The sequence below is a fragment of the Egretta garzetta genome, unplaced genomic scaffold (assembly GCF_000687185.1).
Source record: "Egretta garzetta isolate BGI_Z169 unplaced genomic scaffold, ASM68718v1 scaffold435, whole genome shotgun sequence".
In the NCBI taxonomy this organism is placed as follows: domain Eukaryota; kingdom Metazoa; phylum Chordata; class Aves; order Pelecaniformes; family Ardeidae; genus Egretta; species Egretta garzetta.
In genome coordinates this window covers 611777-632202 of record NW_009259691.1, presented here as the reverse complement: position 1 = coordinate 632202, position 20426 = coordinate 611777, and the positions used below count along the sequence as shown (strand labels likewise).

General features: G+C 37.8%; 1 protein-coding gene across 1 annotated transcript in view; it reads right to left on the bottom strand.

Annotated features, from left to right (window-relative positions):
* The window catches only part of PTPN21 (protein tyrosine phosphatase non-receptor type 21), a 39168-nt gene extending 19053 nt beyond the window's left edge, over positions 1-20115 (bottom strand). The window contains 7 exon segments of the mRNA XM_009638857.1: positions 3474-3562; positions 3762-3849; positions 5194-5264; positions 5676-5743; positions 7749-7846; positions 10647-10816; positions 19936-20115. Coding sequence (XP_009637152.1) covers positions 3474-3562; positions 3762-3849; positions 5194-5264; positions 5676-5743; positions 7749-7846; positions 10647-10816; positions 19936-20115 — 764 coding nt within the window.
* Positions 20116-20426: the final 311 nt, after the last annotated feature.

Below are 20426 nucleotides of genomic sequence, written 5' to 3'. Positions count from 1 at the left end.
AACTGGTGGCAAGATTTTGCTGCCCAGGTAGAGAACCCGGTTGTAAAGGTACGTGACGTAGATGCTCACGTACACAAGAGCCGGGCCACTGAAGAACATCAAACCAACCCACAGATGGATCAGGCTGCTAAGATTGAAGTGCCTCAGGTGGATCTGGACTGGCAACACAAGGGTGAATTATTTATAGCTCCATGGGCCCACAATACCTCAGGCCATCAAGGAAAAGATGCAACAAACATATGAGCTCATGACCAATGGGCGGACTTGACCATGGACGCTATTGCACAGGTTGTCCATGTATGTGAAACTCGCGCTGCAATCAAACGAGCCAAGCAGTTAAAGCCTCGCTGGTATGGAGGACAGTGGCTGGAATATAAATATGGGGAGGCCTTGAAGATTGATTGTATCACACTCCCACAAACCAACTATGTGCTCACCATGGTGGAAGCCACCACCAGATGGCTAGAAACACATCCCATGCCCCATGCCACCGCCCGGAACAGTATCGTGGGTCTTGAAAAGCAAGTCCTGTGGTGACATGGCACCCCAGAAAGAATTGAGCCGGACAACAGGACTCATTTCCAAAACAGCCTCATAGACACCTGGGCCAAAGAGCATAGCACTGAGTGGGTACGTCACATCCCCTATCATGCACCAGCCTCTGGGAAAATCAAACAGTATGATGGGCTATTAAAGACCACACTGAGAGCAACGGGTGCTGGGACATTCAAATGTTGGGATACACATTTAACAAAAGCCACCCGGTTAGTCAACACTAGGGGATCTGCCAGTTGGGCTGGCCCTGCCCAATCAAAACTCTTACGTGCTATAGAGAGGTATAAATTCCCTGTAGTGCACATAAAAAAAAATGCTGGGGAAGACAGTCTGGGTTATTCCTGCCTCGGGCAAAGGAAAACCCATTTGTGGGATTGCTTTTGCTCAAGGACCTGGGTGCACTTGGTGGGTAATGCAGGAGAATGGGGAAGTCCAGTGTGTACCTCAAGGGGATTTGATTTTGGTTGAGAATAGCCAACGCACTGAACAATATGATGTGAATTGCTATATAATACTGGATATCATCACTTCTATGGTGGCTATATGCCATATCAACGGTACTATAGTACAAGTATCACAATGAAGAGTGAATGTTGACAAAACTGAGCAAGTGCAGCAGTGATGGAACCAGAACTAGCTTCAGCATGCAACAATCCAACACCACACACGATCTCTCCTGCCTTGAAGGACTGTTATGACAGATGGAGCCCAAAGTCATGGACCAAATGTACTCAACGGACATTTTAGCGTGATGGCCCGTAGACTAAGGAATTTATATGTGTATGTATATATCAAAAGACAAGGAAAGTGGTGGTGATTAATTGGAATGTATTGGAAAGGGTAGGACCTAGGCATGACACAGATGGTATAGAATAAGTGGTGGACAATGTCCTCGTTTCAGTTGTGATAGAGTTAATTTTCTTCCTAGTAGCGGCTGGGGCAGAGTTAATTTTCTTCCTAGTAGCTGGCATAGTGCTGTGTTTTGGATTTAGGATGAGAAGAATGTTGATAACACACTGATGTTTTAGTTGTTGCTAAGTAGCACTTAGACTACGTCAACGACTTTTCAGCTTCCCCTGCTCTGCCCAGGTGCACAAGAAGCTGGGAGGGGGCACAGCACAGACAGCTGATCCAAACTGCCCAAAGGGGTATATTCCATACCATATGACATCATGCTCAGTATATAAACTAGAGGGAGCTGGCTGGGGGGCAGTGACCCCTGCTCAGGGATGGGCTGGGTGTGGGTCAGGTGGTGAGAGGTTGCATCACTTGTTTTTCCTGGGTTTTGTTTCTCTCTCCCTCTTGTTGTTTTCCTTTTCATTACAATTTTTATTATTAATAATATTATTATTATTTTATTGCAATTATTAAACTGCTCTTATCTCAACGCATGAGTTTTCTTACTTTTGCTCTTCAGATTCTCACCCTCATTGCGCTGGGGGAGGAGGGTGAGCAAGTTGCTGTGCCGTGCTTCGTTGCCAACTGTGGCTAAACCTTGACAGGCTGATAGCATTTTCCATAGCTACTCACCATCATGTGCATGAAGTAGAGAAACACTGACATCCGCATTTTGATGTAGAACAAAGACTCTTCCAATTTAAGGCCTTGGTTCATAGGCATTTATGGATGCAATCATGAAATTACTTGAATCAATCTGAAGCATAACCCAGCCTTTGTAAATTGTAGTAGTGGGTCATTTGGCTATGTTTTTCTGCCACCCTAATACCATGATATAACTATCTCCGGAAGAACTGCCTATAGTCATACAACAAATAAGCAAAAGAGCAGAAAAATGGATCCTGAAATTGGAATATGAATACTTTCTGATGATCTCCAATATGTAACTTTTTTCTTATGTTAATACAGACACTGCACCTGCAGTTCTTTGCGAAATTATGTGAAATGCATGGACAAAGCTTTATTGCTCTCCCCTGTGTGCTTGGAAAGTCAGACAGCAGAGCTGTTGTTGCTTCATTCTGCAAGAAAGCAGAGCAGGGCATTTCTACCACTCTACACAATTAAGAACTTGGCATCAACTCTCCTATCAGTAGCAGTGATAGAGATTTTTGTGAAGGACAGTTAATGGTATTGAATTTGTAAATGCTATTAAACAAAACGCACAGTTGCTACTTTCCTAACCCCAGAAATTCACCACGAGTTCCAGTAACTGTTGGACCACAGTATTTCAAGATTCTGTTCATATTCAGCCAAAAATTCAATCCTAGAAGATGAAAGTTCACTAAGAATAAAGTCCTTCTTGCTCTAGCAATAACTACAGTTTACTAAGATTCATTAAAAAAAAAAAATCTCGATACGTATTTTTGTTATTTTATTCCAAATTCTGCCCAAAGATGCCCAAGCAACCCCGCTTAAACTCAGTGGGATTTGAACCTCTCAAACTTAGGCCATTTCACATGAAGACTGAATTTTAACTGTTAGGTAAGTTGCAGGCACGCCTATGTCTACAATTTAACTATCAGAACATTAAATAATAAACTAAAACAATGTATGAATCCAAAATAATGAAAGGAATATTACCATGCGACTCTCCTCTATTTCTTTTATATATAATAGATGAAAGGAACTCCTGGATAATTCTACAGTTGAATATTTCTAAGTAAATTGATGTGCCGATCTCAGGACTTAAGATGTACTATGTGCATAGAATAGCTCCTTTTTGACTCAATAAATGTATTGCAATTAAATGTATTTTAAATGTTCATCTCTTAGAATTAATCTGGCTTAAAGAGACTCATCCTGCAATGAAAACGTTGAAAAATTCCCACGGACAGCTACAAAATTGTGTTCAGGTTTATCAAATGAATAAATATTCATCATATCTAAGAGTCATTCATGCTAATGAGGAACACATAAAAAATGTGAAGTGCACAGATATTTTAAGAAAGAGCAATACTAACCTAAATACAACTGGAGGACGACCATTTTTGTGTTTCACAAAGATACCATCAAGACATGCTCCAATGAATATGTCACTTCCTTGGCTGTCCTGTAAAAAGTTGCAAGAAGTTATGCAAATACAGAAAAAAAGTCTTTGAAAGTAAAGTTACTTGAGAAGCAAGTACTTTTACAATTCTAGGGGAGAAAAGGGGTGGTGTGGGTTTTGTTTTTTATTTATTTTGGGCAGGAAATAACCCTCTTTACACAGGGGAAAAAGCAACCGAGACAAAGATCAAAGCCCTGTTTACCTTTGCAGGATAGGTCTCTTCACCATAGCCCTCCATTCTCTCTACTTCTTGCATATATAACATCTCTGCATCAGGAGGAGTAAGGCCTCTACAAATGAAAACAACGATCAGCTACTACTGTCAATAAGAAAAAAAAAATAAAAATCTTTGTTTTACTCTAACTGACACTGTCACAGCTTGAAAAGCATCCCCAAGACATCCAGGCAACCATCAAATCATGCTGTTTTCATCTGTACCAATGGCTGATATATTTGTCTCAGCCTTTACACTTTGATTCTAGTAACTTCTTTTTCTCAGGCAACTCTAGGGGTAAATGGCATCAAAGACCAGTTGAAATTATCATCTCTGCTAATGGCAGACAATTATCACGTGCTTCTTCAAATCCATCATTGTCACCATATTTTCTCACTTTACCAGAATGATTATTCTGGCACATGCGTTCAAGACCTGAATTTCTCCTATTGCAGTATACATCTCTAGGACCAATACAAAGTTTGATGTTTCACATTTCAGGAAAGCAAGTCTCATTTTCTAAATGCTGACAGAGTTTTAACTGTAATGGTTTGAAAACATGAGAAGGACGAGACCTGTAGGTAAATGTAATTTTTTTTTTTAATTAGACCAACTGGCAAAGACAGTTTTCTCACAGACTTGCAGTAGTGTCACAGGGATTAAAAGCTTGTGTTTCCCTACCTACCTCAGCTGATCTCACAAAGACATTATCTCTACCTGCAGAATCCTGTCATGCTCATTCTTGTGTTACTCAATTACTTTTTCAATCACCAACCTCTCTGTTTTTTCACTTTTTTGTAATGTCATACAGAGTAAGTTTTCTTTGCTGAACCTTAACCATGCAATCTTGTTACAAAAGCATTTCAAAGGTAAACGGATTTGAAATTTTCAAACTGTTGTTTTAAACCAATACAGGAAAAAATAATCAGTATTATTCACACAGTCACAAACATTTTTCCCTGATAAACTCACTGAACTGATGAACTTAACTTTCCTTTGTCTTGGACATCTTAGCTACCTTTTACTTAATAAGATCATAAGCATTCTGGCACAGTGACTGTCTCTACACTTCTACTGCCCTCAGTATCTGCCAGTGACGTTTATCAAGGAACATCCTTACTGGGGTCAGAACTTCACATAAACAAGTTTCAGAAATTATATACAGGTAAAGTCACACTATCTAATTTTGTCCCAGATTCTTAATTTTCAAACAGAATCCTCTCATTTATCTTAATGGTCAGTCTGTTCTCTTTTCACTTTCATTGAGCAAAAAATTCTTTTAATTTTAATGCAGATCTATCAGTGAAAAACTCATTTAAATTGGAGGTGAGATTAGTTCAACTGTCTTCTGAAATTCCCAGCTTCCTGTACTGAAGCAATCACATCAAAATTAAGCAATAAAGAGTTTTAGAAATGTTACCTGTACTTCTGATGTAGCAAGGCAACTTTCTGTGTCGCTTCTTCCAATATTTTTTCCTCTTGTAGCCAACCCTTAAGGTAAGATAGTATTTATAGAATGAAATACAAAATATTCTACAAAAGTTAATGGTTCACAAGTGAATCAACCTTCCACTCCAGTCTTGGAGCTTAGATGTTGTAATGTGAACACAAACAAAACCAAAAAGCACAATGTTTTGAAGGGGTTTTACTCACTTTCCCATCTCTACCCAGCCTTGTTTTCAGTGTAATATGTCATAAAATTGAAAAGATCTTGCAACATCTGTGCTTCTGTGTAATATAAGGTATCGTATTTCACTCCAGACTCAAAGAAAATCTTTACTGAATTTGATAATCTAGGGAGCAGTAAGCTAGATGTATCATGGAGTCTTTAACAATGGTTTGCATTTACCAATCTAAAGAAAGATTTAAATTTAACTTTATCAATTTAAAGTAATTACTTACCACTGGAAACAAAGCAAATCTTTGTAGAAACTCCTGAGATTCATACTGATCATAGTCTCCAAAATCAGCTAAAAAATAAAAAAATTATTGGAATCAAACATTTGTAACAAAATTATTCAATACCCAATTAATTGCAGCAGGATCTCCAAGTAGCAAATCTCCACCCTATTGAACTATGATCTGAAACTAAAACAACAGAACAAACTAACCAGTCATGTTTATGAAGAAGAAAAGGAAAACCACATCCCATCTTTTTACCTTGTTCAGAAAAATTGATAACACTCCTTGTGGGTAGGAAAGGAGAAGAAACGATAAAACAATCAGTGTTGCTCCAAGTTCTTTGGGTTTTTATTTGTTTGGTTTTTTGATCACAGAATGGTTGAGGTTAGAAGGGGCCTCTGGAGTTCTAGCCCTAAGCAGGGTCAGCTACAGCGTATTTTCTCGGAGCCTTCTCTGGTCAAGTTTTGAATAGAGAGGATGGAGACTTTACAACTTCTCTGGGCAACCTGTTCCAGTGTCTCACCACTCTAACAACAGAAAACTCTTACTAAGTTTAGATTAAATTTCCTGTATTTCAATTTGTGGCCATCACCTGAGAAGAGTCTGGCTCCATCTTCTTTACTCCCTCCTGTCAGATACCTAATTACTGGCAGTATAGCACCAGCAGACTGCTGTAACTTGCAGATGGACTCTGACACCGCACAGAGCAGCTGGAGCACCCTTCCACCTGCAGGCCTTCTACAGCTCCCTGCACCCAGACATGCAGAAAGGGGGCTGTAGAAGCCTTCCCAGACTCACAGGCATGCTCAGAAGGGACTTAATAACAGTTTTGATTTTAATAACAGTTTTGATTTTACATCATGCCGTTAATTTAAAACCTGCATTTTTACTAAGTTGTTTTTCACTGTGTTATCAACACACACAGTTTCTCTCTCTTATACAAGACTGAAAAAGGAATGGGAAAGCTAAAAGGATAAATATTTTCCATCTGGAAAGAGGAATATATTGAAAGATTTCTATAAACAACTCACTGTGCGGAGAGACATTTACACTGTCCAAAGATATGAAAATAACAAAGCAAGATTTTGTCAGTAGAAGACCATTAAATCCTGGCTTGGATTAAACAGATTCGCTGTTATATAAACAAGTCGCTAATACAATTCACCCTACTCCACTGGTAACCACATTTTCAAAAAACATAATCATTGTCTTTAATGTGATACCACCAACACATATAATTAAAAAAAAAAGACAAAAAGAAGTTAAGTTGTATGTACTGCCAATGATTTTAAGTCCCTTTCAATTTTGGCAGATTTACAATTGCTGTTAGATATACTGGAGTGGCATTCACTGTGAAGCAATATACAAACACACTAAACAAAGCTGTTGCTATTAAAAACTTTTATTTTGAGAGATTTAAGATCAAACAAGCATGTTAGCAGGGAACTCCAGACATGATCAGTGCAGACAGACTTAGGACTAGTAGTTGTCTGGTGTATGCTTCAGTTCGGAAAAATAAAATAGCCATTTTCATGTAGATATCACAGAAACGGGTCTTCAGGAGCGATTTGAACATAGGAATTGTTAACAGTCTTGCACGCTAACTTGAAATAATCTTAGGTGTTAGGATATTTTGGAGAAAAAGTGGAGATACAAGTACTACCGTACATTCAAATTTGCTTATTTATTAAAACATATCTCTCTCTCTCTCATTACCATGTCAGAATAAAGAGTCTTCGTTAACAGAAACAGATGAAAGGTCTATCGATGTGAGCAGATGACTAAAGCCCTTGCCCTCAAAGGAACTCTGATGTCTAATTCAAACCCAGCTCCTGAAATACATGTTAGATACCCTGGTATACCTCTGAGGATTGCACAGAAATACTAGCAAGTCCAGGGCCACTGATCCCACTGTTCCCCCTCCTCAGCCCATATGATGAAGTTCCAAGGAGCAAGCCTTTCACAACTTACTGAGTTGGGTCTTTGAGCAGTAAATGGAAACTGTGCAATAGAAAATATATCACCAAAGTTCCTAATGCAACATTAACTAATTGGCACAATTGCCTTACTTACCCTGAACAGCTAAACCAGCCAGATGTATCGCTTGTTCCAGGGTGCAAGGAATGTTGCCCTCCAAGATATCTTTCTTTAATTGCAAATAATACTGATACCTACATGGGGAAAAAAAGAAAAAGCTAACACAGGCTTCTTAATTTAAAGAGAGTGCAAATGAACATGCCTGCATTTCTTATGTCTCTCTGCATTCCCCAGTTTCTGTGGAGGGTGGTCTTCCTCATCATTTGTACTCACTATTTCATGGTCTTTGTTAACTCCTCCCTTAGCTTTCACGTAACACTGCAGAATCAAATACTCTTATATCTCATCAAATACCCTTATAATCAAATACCTCTTAAAACAAAGAATCGCCATGATTTCTATCTACTAGGCCAGGTTGGATGGGGCTCTGAGCAACCTGATCTAGTTAAAGATGTCCCTGCTCACTACAGGGGGGTTGAACTAGATGACCTCCAAAGGTCCCTTCCAACCCAAAACACTCTATGATTCTGCAATACTACCATACTCTCCTAAGTTTTTTATTTCTACCTCTTCCTTCCTTAATATTCTTATCTCCTCTTTACAATATTCAGTAAGCTGCTGCTGTATTGCTGCATTCTCTTCCAATAGATTTAAGATCACGCATCCCTTCAATCACAATAATGACTTTCTGCATTACAACTTCTGAGTAAATTTTGTTCTCACTTTCAAGGCACCATTTTTTCCCTCTAATCCAAACTTTTCCTGGGTTGTCTCTTGTACATGCAACTGCTACTAGCTGTACAGTTTGTCCACAGTCTGAATGACTATTTTGAATTCTTCTGCCCCTTTCAGCCATCCATGGAACACCCTATCTGGAGCCCAAAACACCTCAAAACTCAAAACCGCCATTATAGCTACACAGACTTTTCCAGGAAGGACATATGTCTTCTGTAAGTCTAGTTTTAAAAGCTTCTTAACTTCCTCATATTGTAGGTTAACTCTTGTAAAGTAAGGCTTTAATACCGAGAACATGGAAGCACATGCTGCAATTCATTCAGTGATTAGAAAGGTCAGGTAAACACCACACAAATTGTCATCAGGCTAAAAGATGTCTCTCTTCCCTCACTATTTAACAGCCTGTTAAATACAGTGACATTTTATAAATATTGTTTAGGCTCTTCTGGATCCTACTACAGAAAAGCAGTATGTCATGACAGTAGATAATATCCTTATACAACACACACAAGAACAGCTGGGTCTAAACTCAGGCCTTAAAAAAACAGGAAAGGAAAAAGTCACTGCGTATCAAGGCATTTGGGGATATAATTCTTCCCAGTCAAGCAGTAGAATGTAAGCTCTTTCCATAGAACTGCTATTAAAAGTAAGCATACAGATGAACAATCTTGACGCTACCTCATGCTAGTACAAATACGATTTCCATTTCCTGGTATACATTAAACAGAGGATTTGCTTAAACATGCTCATTCTCATTTATATTGAAAAAGCATTAAAAAAATCCACAGATTTCTGAAACTAATCCAGACTCTCACTATCATACATCAAAGCAAGTAACATCCTCTAGGACTTGAGTATAAGGTTGGCACAAAATTCCTGCTTCCTACATGGCAGCATACTGCAAAATTGCTGTTAAAGCTCCAGCATAAACATCATATTCTTTAAATAAATGCCACAGAAGACTATTCGAGGTTTTTCAGGCAATTTAGCTATTCAATGCAACACATGACATTTACCTTACTCTAATGCATCCTAGTACACCAACAAGCACAGAATCTGAACCAAAGATTTATTAAAAAAAGAAAAAAGAAAGACCACTTGAATGACTTTTTAAGCCAGTAACATTGCTGAGAAAAAGCCCCAAATTTCAGAGTTTTCAGAAAGAAAATAATCTTACAAAAATTACACAGAAAAAACCCAAAAACTAAAGCTGCCAGGCATTACAGCACCAGTGTCTCCACCAAGAGGCTTATCTCCCTGAAAAGCTTTCACATCACAATTTGTGGGAAAGGTCTCTGGCAAAGTGTTTTAGCACCAGATTATATAAAGACAGTTTCATGTAACCACAGAATAAATTAAGATGGAAAAGACCTCCGAGTGATCATCTGGTTCAACTCCCCACTCAAAGCAGGGCCAACTTGCAGTTACCAGCTTAAACAGGTTGATTAATGCAAGCACATATTTCTGAAATACCAAATATATGTTTGTAATCCAGTTACTGATTTTGTACTAATTTGCCTGTTAAAAATAATAATTAAATCAGAAAAACTATACACATTAAGACACTAGAAGCCAATATATAGGCCCATAGGAATAACTGGCCAGTATACCTGCTCAATTTTACTTTTCCCCTGCAGTCAGCACCACTTATGTGACATTCCCCAGATTCACAGTAGAAATGTATGTATGATCTCAAAGCTAACATCCATCTTCATTGCTCAGTGATACACACACACAAAAAATCACAAGCTGAAGCTTAGCCTGTAGTTTGCCAATGTATTGTACTGAAAGTAAAGTAAGTACTGAAAGCAAAATAAAGGAAAGCATAGCTCTATAAAATCTGCATGTGCTTTGTGCAGGATGGACGTCCCTGAAAGCAACATATGGCTCTTCAAAACAAAGAGAGACAAACATGAAGGGACTACAACAATTAAAAGTCTGACCATGCAAGTATGCCTATTACTGAAAACAGGTTTGAATAGATTCCTAACATCACCAAAAAATTAGTTGTTTGCTTAGTTTGTCACATACTTTAAATATTCAAAAGGGAAATAAATACACAGTTTGAACACAAATTCTGACTAAAATAATAATTTCCATTTGGGGGTGGGGAGAGGGGAGGGAAGCAGACAATTTTTAAATAAACCATATATTTCAGAATGCCGAAAGCAAAATTATAGACATATGTATTAAGTTTACCTGGTAATCTACTGCTGAAGCTGAGAAACAGTAGGCACATAGAACACCACTCCAAAATACACAGTTGGCTCCAAGGCGTATTTGTCCAGCTGTTTTTTCAGAGGTTTGTCCAAATCTACCCATCTGCGCTGATTCTGCTTATTATAATACCACAGACTGAAATACGTAATCTGAAAAAGAGGCATTTAAATGATGAAAAAAAGTCAATATTGCAGTATTAAATAAAATCTATTGTGTGAACATCTTGCTACTTAGAAATAAAGGTTTTAAAACACTGACTAAGGCTATGGGTTATTGAAAACTTAGAGAACTGGAGAGACATTTAATATCAAAAGCAGACATTACTTCTAGATATGCAATCCACGTACACAAGGTCCCCCACCTAAAACATTACCAAACCTGCTCTTTATTTGCAAATTGTCCCTGACCCTGTTGTGGCAACTCACAGATGTTAGTAGTAAGCATTTATGTGTGACAGGAAAACTAGGGAAGTGCGGAAGGCAAATAGAAAATCACACTGGACAGCAGGAGAGTAAAGTATGGCTTCTCTGGTGAGCTGGCAGGCAGGCTCACATGAGATGCTGAAGGACAAAAGAGCACAGGACAGCTGGTCAGTCGAAGACAAGCTCATTAAAGCAATGCACGGCTCATCCCACGAGCCAGCAAATGACCAGGTACAGCAGAAAGCTACCTTGCCTGAGCAGGCAACTCTTGACCAAGCCAAAACACTGGAACAGATTGCCCCGATATGTAATGCAAAATGGTAAGTAAACTAGGGGACCAAAAACCAAAAGTAAGAGTTGAAGTTGAACTATATGCCATGAGCTATCTGATCTCACTTGCTAGGAAGAGCTCAAAAAAGAAAGCCTACTGTGCTGGCCCAGCCCATCTGCCCAACAGGTCAACCGCATCAACCATGTGATCTGAAACACCGAACCACAACCTTCTGGGTGAGTAGAGGCTAAGGCAGAGACTGAAACCTAAGGATAACAGCTACAGAACCACAATAGCACACCAATGAAGTCGAAAGACTTCTATACAAGATACCATACAAACACTTTTGGAAACCAACTAAAAAATGTATGCAAAAACTTCTAAGCAACTGTTTGAATAACTTTCATCTGCAGCCTTGGTGTATTTAACCCTCAAAGAAGCACAGATGTATAACAAGGTTAGGAGAGAAAGAGCACAAACTTGTGTTAACACCATCACCGTTTCAAACCTTCTGATGTAAGATACTACGGGCTCTACACCCTGAAGTCTAAACTGAACGTATAGCCTATTTTTAAGGCATGATGATCACTTGCACTGGTTTGTTTCTTTAAAAACACTGACTGCTTTTTCTTGCCTACGCACAGAACTGAGTAGCTACTGGCACAACAGACTAAGACAAATGATTCCACTTTTTAAAATAGTGGCACAACAAACTAAGAAAAATGATTCCACTTTTTAAAATATTCTCTGGAACCCATCATATCTTTAAGCAAGATTTTTCTGCCACGGTGTTTTCCCTTACAAACTCTTTCAATCTGGACTATCAAAAATAAAATAAAAGCCAAGCAAAACACTATGGACCAAAGTCTGTCTTTTGACTTGTATGCAAACCTTTCACTTGACTTCAGGGACAGAATTTGATCCTGTGTTTTCAGCGGAGCTTATGCACCCTGGAATATTCGCACTGATTAAAATAGAATCCATTTTTATTCATTGCTAAAACATTTTATTATTAGCAGCTCAGGACAACACCCAATTCTAAAAAGAATGTCATGACATAATTCTTAAAATATGTTAAGCCGTTAAGATTAACACTACTTTGAGGTTCATTTATTTTAATGACTTATTCATGACCCAACCCCTTTGAAGAAAATCTACTAGAAATAAAAAGAACATATAATTTCTGCACCGTTACTTTCTGCCTAGCTTCTTTCTGTCACTACAGACAGGAATAGTAAGCATTTTTCCATAAAAGTTCAAGAGTATCAAGAAGACAAAAGTACCAAAAGCCCAACACAGTATTACAGCTCACAAGTTGGTGGGAGTGATGTGACTTCATCTATGAAGTCAACCAGACTTCCTAAGCTAAGCAGAGGAGCTTTGTCAGGTACAAGTGCCACAAAACTACATTACTGTAGATGACTATATTGTATCTTTTGGCATGATGTATGATGAGAGTTGGAGAAGTGGGGCTGACCAGTCTTAAGAAGAGACTAACGTAAAATCTTACTGTGGACTTCAATTGCCTAAGAGCAGGGTATAGACAAGACAGAGCCAGACTTTTTGGAAGCGCTCACTACAAGTATGAGAAGCACTGGGCACAAGCTGCAATGTGGGAAATTCCAATTAGATCAGGAAAAAAATTCCACAACAAGACTAACTGAACACCGGAACAGGTAGCCCCAAAAGGTGTCAAATCTCTATCCTTGGAGGCACTCGAACTCACCCAGGCAAAGCCTGAGCCACCTGATCCAAGCTGGCTTTCCTGAGCAGAGGGTGGGATCGTGCACCCTGAGAGGTCCCTTCCAACTCAAACTATTATGTGATTCTATGCCATTATAAAATTGGTGCTGACAAAGAGAAACAGTTTACTGAAAAATTCTTGGATGTAAATTAAATAAAACCTTGGTTTTTTAAAAAAGAAGTATTATCTTTTACAAACTCATTAAAAACTGAGCTTTAAATCTTAGAATTCTCATCAGTTTCCACATCTGTTGAGCATACTTTGCTGTTCCTTATCTGTTTTATAATTTGAAATGGAATCAATGAGATAGTCCTTCTTCCCTCTACCAACTGCCTGATATTACTTAGTTCCAATTAACTGCTGTATTTCATTTTATTTTCCTTAATATGGATCAGCCTCATCCGTAATATAATTCCACTTTGGCTCTAATATAATCTAATCATCACTTGTATATATCAGTTATTCTGATTAGCAGTATAAAAAAAAAGTCAATATAGAATTTCAGGGTCTGTTTTGGTCACAGTTTACACTATCTAGAAAAGAAAAAAAAAATAAAAAAGTGACAAATGTATATGCCACGTATCAAATGTGTGTCATCTTCTCACTTGAGCTTAACAGCATCTATTATCATCCCCAAACTCGACCTTTTTTGACAATATAATATAAAGAAAAAGTTATGTTCCCTAGGATTTTCATACCATGCTATTACTGCCATCTTTAAAAAAGAAAAAGAAAACATTATTAAGCCTCAGACTAAAGGAAAAAAAAACTCAGCACTTTTGTGGATGGAAGCAAGGAGGACAAACAAATAGACTTTACCACACATTCCCCTGAGGCATAACAGTGTTCAAAGTCTACTTCAAACTTATGTATTTAATTATATATTTCCTAGCTCATTTCCATATCCTATAATACAAATCTTACAGAATATCTCACAGGTTACAAAAAGACTGGAAAAGAGAAGTGTTTTCTAATTTATAACACAGTGCCTTCTAATTAAGGCAATCTACTACCTGCCTCAAGTGTACACTGACCTGAGGAACCATCATCCTAAGATGTGAGGCAAGAAATTAAAAAAATAAATAAATAAATAACAGGGTTTACAGAAGAATGCAATCAAAATATGTTTTCAAGCTTTTCCTCTTTTACACTGGTATGTACAAATAAAACAAGCCATAAGACTTTCCTGAACACAGTGCTGAAAACACCATCTCATTACTGAAGAATAAGCACTGCAGTCGGACTTTATAAAATCCCAGTTAGCCCAAGGGCTCCACTGCGTCTCGCTTTATTACATGAGTGGATACAAAACAGCTCCTGCCATCAGGATATCACAGTTCAAATAAACTGCATGCAAGAGAACTGGGTCAATATTATTGTACCATGCACAACTGCCAGATACCAAGCCAAAGCTTTACCCTACTCCCAATGTTAAGAAATACAGAAGGTAACAAGAGGCCCTGAAAATTCTCCAGAAACTCCACTCTTACCATAGCAGACAACCTCCTCCATAAATCTTCCCAATCTCTAGGGGAGAAAAGATTTGGAGCAGCCTGGACTGGCCATTGTACAAGATCCAAGACTTCCTGGAAGTGGTGGGAAAAAAACCCCACAACTGTGAGTCTTGCCATGTACCAGCTGCACTCCTCTACATACTACCACAACCAATTCTTCTGGCAGAAAAAGGAGGACCTTTGGCGAGCCTCATAAAAATCCCTCCCTTTTCTCCATCTTGAAGCTACTCACTTTAGGGTACTTTTACTTATACTATTTTTGTTGTTCTAGTACTGACAAGATCTTCAACTGTAGCTGCAGGAGGGAGCATTTAACAGGGTAGCTATATAAATACAGGCAGAAGTCGGTCTTAAGTCTTAGTTCTTTCATCATGGAAACCTTTTTCCCCACACTCACCCACACGCAAATATTTTCTCCTAACTACTCCAATATGGGTTTCACAAACACTATTTAAACAAAGCAATTGCCAACCAGAGCTTAAAGCAAAACAGCAGGGATAAGAAATAAACAAACAAAATCAATACTTTGCAAGGTAATCTGACATACTCTAATTTATTCAAATTAAAACATTGTACAAATCACAACACACTGCGTTTTACACCCTTCAAATATCTTGAATAAACGGTCTTCTGACAGGCAAGGCAGATTCTACCCATCACTACATTAAGGTAAACTGGCTAATTTACAAGCTAAAGAGCAACACCTTCATAGTGCATAGAAGACATTACATCCAAGACATATTTTAACCTCTTGCAGAAACAGGTCAGTTATCAACATGACCAAGAAATGTAGAAACATAGTGGTTTTTTTTAAAAATCATGTTACTTTTTTCCACCACTGTCCAAGGCTCCAGGAAGGATGGACTCACATATCTGCTTTTGACTCACACCTTACACAGTGGTTCCCATTCACCAGAGGCTTAAATTCTGATTCCTTTACAACAGGGAAAAGCAAAATTTCAAAGTAGTCTAAAAATCCTAAACAATAAACTAATGTCTTCGTTTCAGAAGTAAAGAAAACCTCCTCTATCAAAATTAATATAAAACTGTACAGCAATTCACAGCCATTGTGACAGTGAAAAAATACAATGAAGTGGTATATTCAATTTCTGACCTAACTTTATAAAAAAGCTAAAGAAATCTGGGGCAAGGCTTCCTAACTGCCACTATTTCCTTCAAGGAAAAACCTTAATTTTGTGCTGCTCAGTGTAATAAGACTGTGTGCAAATCCTATACCCGAATGTATAGCTTTTTTTCCTTCAGAAAAAGGAAGTACTACAATAATTGCACTAAGCCAGTTACTCATTTTTGATGGACTACTCTGTCCTTCAATTTATCTTGATTGCTAAATTACAATTACAGCACACTTACAATTAATATATGTTTTAGATGGTGTCAAGTTTGTTTTTCAATAAAGTAGCATCTTTTAAATTAATTAGATTACACACTGAAAGTCTGCGTTTTTATATACATTCCTCCATGACAATTTCTCCTTTCCTAATTTTAAGGAAAACTTGGTTCAGAGAGGCAACCATAGCAGTTCAGCTATGAGCACTGCTTCTCTTCTTTTTTCTCCAAGCATTAACTAAAATTTTGTCAGACTTTGATACAAGGCATAAACATAGTATGTTAGTGACCCCTCTGTCATGACTTGGCCCAACTTTCAGTTGCCAGTCAATATGTTTACTGATACATGCACATGTAAGAACATTTATGGTTGCACTTGGCCTTATTTTAAAAATACTCTTTACATATGCAAAACACACATTTAAGAAACCACCACACTGCACTGGTGTGGTATTTTTTTTGTGTTTTCTCCAAACAAGAGCTGATATTTTAGAATTTAGAGCAAAGTTTTACAGCATAGTTCAAGCATTTCTGAAGCACTGTTTCAGAACTCTGAAGTTATTCGGGATCTGGATAATCTTGATTCCTTCTTTCCTATTCATGTCCAAAACAAACACAGGAACCTGCATATGCACAACACATACTCTCCACAGAAGTTCCCTACCATTTGTTCTTGTACTTGGCCCCAAATCTCCACCACATATCTGCAGTTAAGTCAGACTCTGCCTGTACAGAGTAGCAGAATTTGCCCCTTCATTCTGGTTTAGAAGTATTATTAGAAAACAGAAATAAAAGAAGATCCAGCAAGAGAGGTAAATCAGTTGTAACATCTCCTACCAAATATCCTATAGATATCTAGCTGTATTAACATTTAAAAAAACCCATTTCTGTATTTTCTAGTATTTAATTTGCATACTCATGCCCTAGATGCAAGATGAGCAGCACAGCACATACTTTTTAAGGTAGTTAACAATCAGAGCTCTCAGCACTTTTTCAGAACTTGTAATTCCAGAACCGTTTTCCGCAACAAATACAGCTTTTTGCATAAATCAAGTTTTATCTCACAGGATAAAAGACAGGCTGTGCTACAAAGGGTAAGTTACTTATGTTCCCTGTTCCCTTTGGCTTCTTTCCCCAGTTCCTCAGTTGAAGAGAGCTGGATTACATGTCCACTGCTGATGAGTCACATTCTGTGAATACCAGAAGATGTTCTTCTTAGCTTAATGCATTCATTTCACTTTTCTGTAAAGTCTGCCATTCAGTAAAACAATAAAATTATCAACATACTTAAGACTTCCTAAAGCCTAACTATGTGTCCATGCTAGTATACAACTTGGAAATTGAGAAGTACTAACTGGAAAATCAAAAGAAAACCAATGTTTAGCTACACAAAGCATAATTTGAAGACTACTCATTTACATAAATATCTGTTAAAAGAAATATCTTAAAAGACGGCACAGCATTAAAAGTAAGCTATTCAATTCACCGTCCAAATTCAGTAACTGCAGACTACACCCGAGACACATTTATAAATTTTACCATTTAATGTTTTAAAAGGTAGAGATTTCCCTCATACCTCCTGCAATAAACTGGTTTGAAGGTGCAATGGGAACTGCATAGCCCATATACAGTAATCCAAAACTGATGCCTTGGTTTTCATAATTGCATTAAGCCTCAGTATTCAAATAAACAGCCATACTTTCATGTTTAACGCTTTGAATTCCATTCATGCTTTACGGGTGCTTAATGCATTAACAGTATGTAACATCTTATAGAAAGTATTTTACAGTATCAAGGACTAATGCTGGTTTTGCAGATTTAAGCAAAGGACTGAGCAAATTTTTCTTTCTGAAAACTTTCTACTAAGCAAGCAGTCAGGAATGACCCAGTATCTGCTTGGCAAATCTGACTATTTAAAGCAGAACAACATTTTTTGAATGCAAGCTCTGGAAAGTAATTTATATCCCTATTTTCCATTCCCTTTTATTGCAACACATTTTCCTGCCAAAATAATCCATGCAAGAATGCATGACTGAAGGAATCTGCTCAGAATTCAATAGTGTACTGTCAACTCCCTTGGTCTGATATACGACTCTTAATTGAGGGAATTGCCATCTTTCTCTCTCTCTCTCTCTCTCTCTTTTTTTTTTACCAGATTTTTAGGACTAGCTCCAAAGAAAGAGATAATAAAGAATAGCTGAAAAAACCTGCATCTCCAGAGCTCTGTGACTAGTTCAATAAAAGCTAGCAGTCATCATTCAGGAAGACAAAGCCTTTGGGTTTTGCAAACCAAATATAGTTAAAATTCTTTACCTTCCATTGACTTAGCAGTGACATCTGAAAGTGGATAGATAAAATTGACAAGCTCCATTCACACAACAATAACTGAATTCTAAATATATGATATCTGATGTGTTCTAAGCAAACACTAAGGCTACGAGGTAGTTAAAATTCTCCCTTTGCTAGAAGGAGCAAGACAAAAAAAAGTCACATTGTTGCACAGAACTGCATTTTTCCAAAATAACTGTACACTAACAAAAATATTTGGAGAACCTACAAGAACGCATATTGGGATTGAAAACAACCTCAGTAAGCACACACTTAGAGATTAATGGATCCACATCTATCTCATTTATTTATTATTCACCAAACAGGAAAAAAAAATATATTACAACTAACTATATATAGCTTTTCCGACTGAGAAATCCTACAGTAATGCATGCTGTGTGCAGTAATAAATGTTTGCAGGATTGAGTCCTAAATTTATTTGCTTATTATTTGAGCAAAGTTATAAGCAGTTGTCATAGCTTGACAATGAAAATACAACATTTCAAAAAGTCACAGGTATTAGACAACAATTATTTTCATGACTACTTTTGGTTACCTAAGGCTAGGGTTTTCATCCTGAATTTTAATCCCCTACTCAAAACACCATTATATGGCAGACCACATAACAGAGCAAAAGCATCTTTTTCAGAAAAATGTTAGCAACACTAAACTTTTATTATGAGTTTTCTCTCTCCCACCTCCCAGAAGTGCACATGCTGTCACAGTTTAATGACTAATAAATGAACTAAACCTTTTCAGACTCTTGTGGGAAATGTCACTTTACACAGGATCAAGAGCATTCAGCTACTACAATCAAATCCACCTGTGTTCAACAAAATTATATAACAATGACACTGGTTCATATGTTGGTAATCTATGTAGATCTTAAAAAAAGTTTCACAGCTCAGCATTTTAGAAGTAATTCACTTGATGCAGGAGATGTATGAATAATCACTAAATGTGTATCAAGAGAGTAAATTTCAGTTGCAAAAGGATCCTTCAAAACATCAAGTACGGAATTCTGGGGGGAAAAGGGAGGTTACACAGATATATACAGATGCAATTAGTGCGAACCACATTGCCTCATGAGGCTGGCACTTGATCTAAATAACTATACACTTGCTCCAAGACAGTGTCTGCAAACATGTTTGTGGTATTTGAACAAGCAATACAAATAGTTGGTCCCTGGTACACTTATCACATTTTGTGCTTTAAGTTCTTTTCACAGCATTAACCCATCAGAAAAAAAGATACGTGCACACAAATAACACTCTCTCTCGTATCCTTACCTAAAAGCTGTCTCAAATCTTGCAGTAATTCTTCACCACATTGCTTAGGCAGAATTTCTTTTTTGTTGCTTTGTGGGTTTTTTTAAACAGCACTTTCAGCATTGTCGCTTTGTTTATTGCTCTAAGCTTCTATTTACTGCCACTTCTCACGTCCTCCCCTAGCACATTTCTTAGCTCTGTAACCTAAGTTTTGCAACTGTTTTGGAGCAATCCAAGTCCCCATCAAGACCAAAAGGTGAAGAAACAAGGGGAACACGGGATAGCTGTTACATTACCCAAATAGTAAGGATTCACCACATAGGTCATCTAGCACCAGAGACAAAAATCATGCCTTCGCTCGACATTTTGCTTACCTCCCGCAATTCAAGCCTCTGAGCCACTGCTTCCAGACTTTCCTGGCCTGTGCTTTCCACCGACAACGTGAACTCCACAAACTCATTGTTGAGCAGCTGGATACGAGCCACCAAGCAACTCTTGCTGGATACTGTGTAACGTCGAGTTCGTTTCAATTTTAACCCAAAAGGTAGAGGCATCTTCTTTTTCTCCCACAGATGGTTACTGATAAAAAGCTACTACCACCGGGACCTTCAGAGGGGACAAGCAGCTATCTCCTCGGAAAAGGTAAGGAGCTGTAAAGTCTCCAGAGATCAACCAGCAGCAGCACTATCCATTAAAGACAAGCAAGTTTTCCACCAAGAGACAAGTAGAAAAGGCATCCACTGGAATCCTAGTAAGGAGCAAAAGAGAAAGAGAATAAATACAAGAATCAGAAATACTGTGACTGAGAGGGGAATAGTAACATGGGAAAAATAACATGTATATTTTTTTCTAAATATAGTCAGTC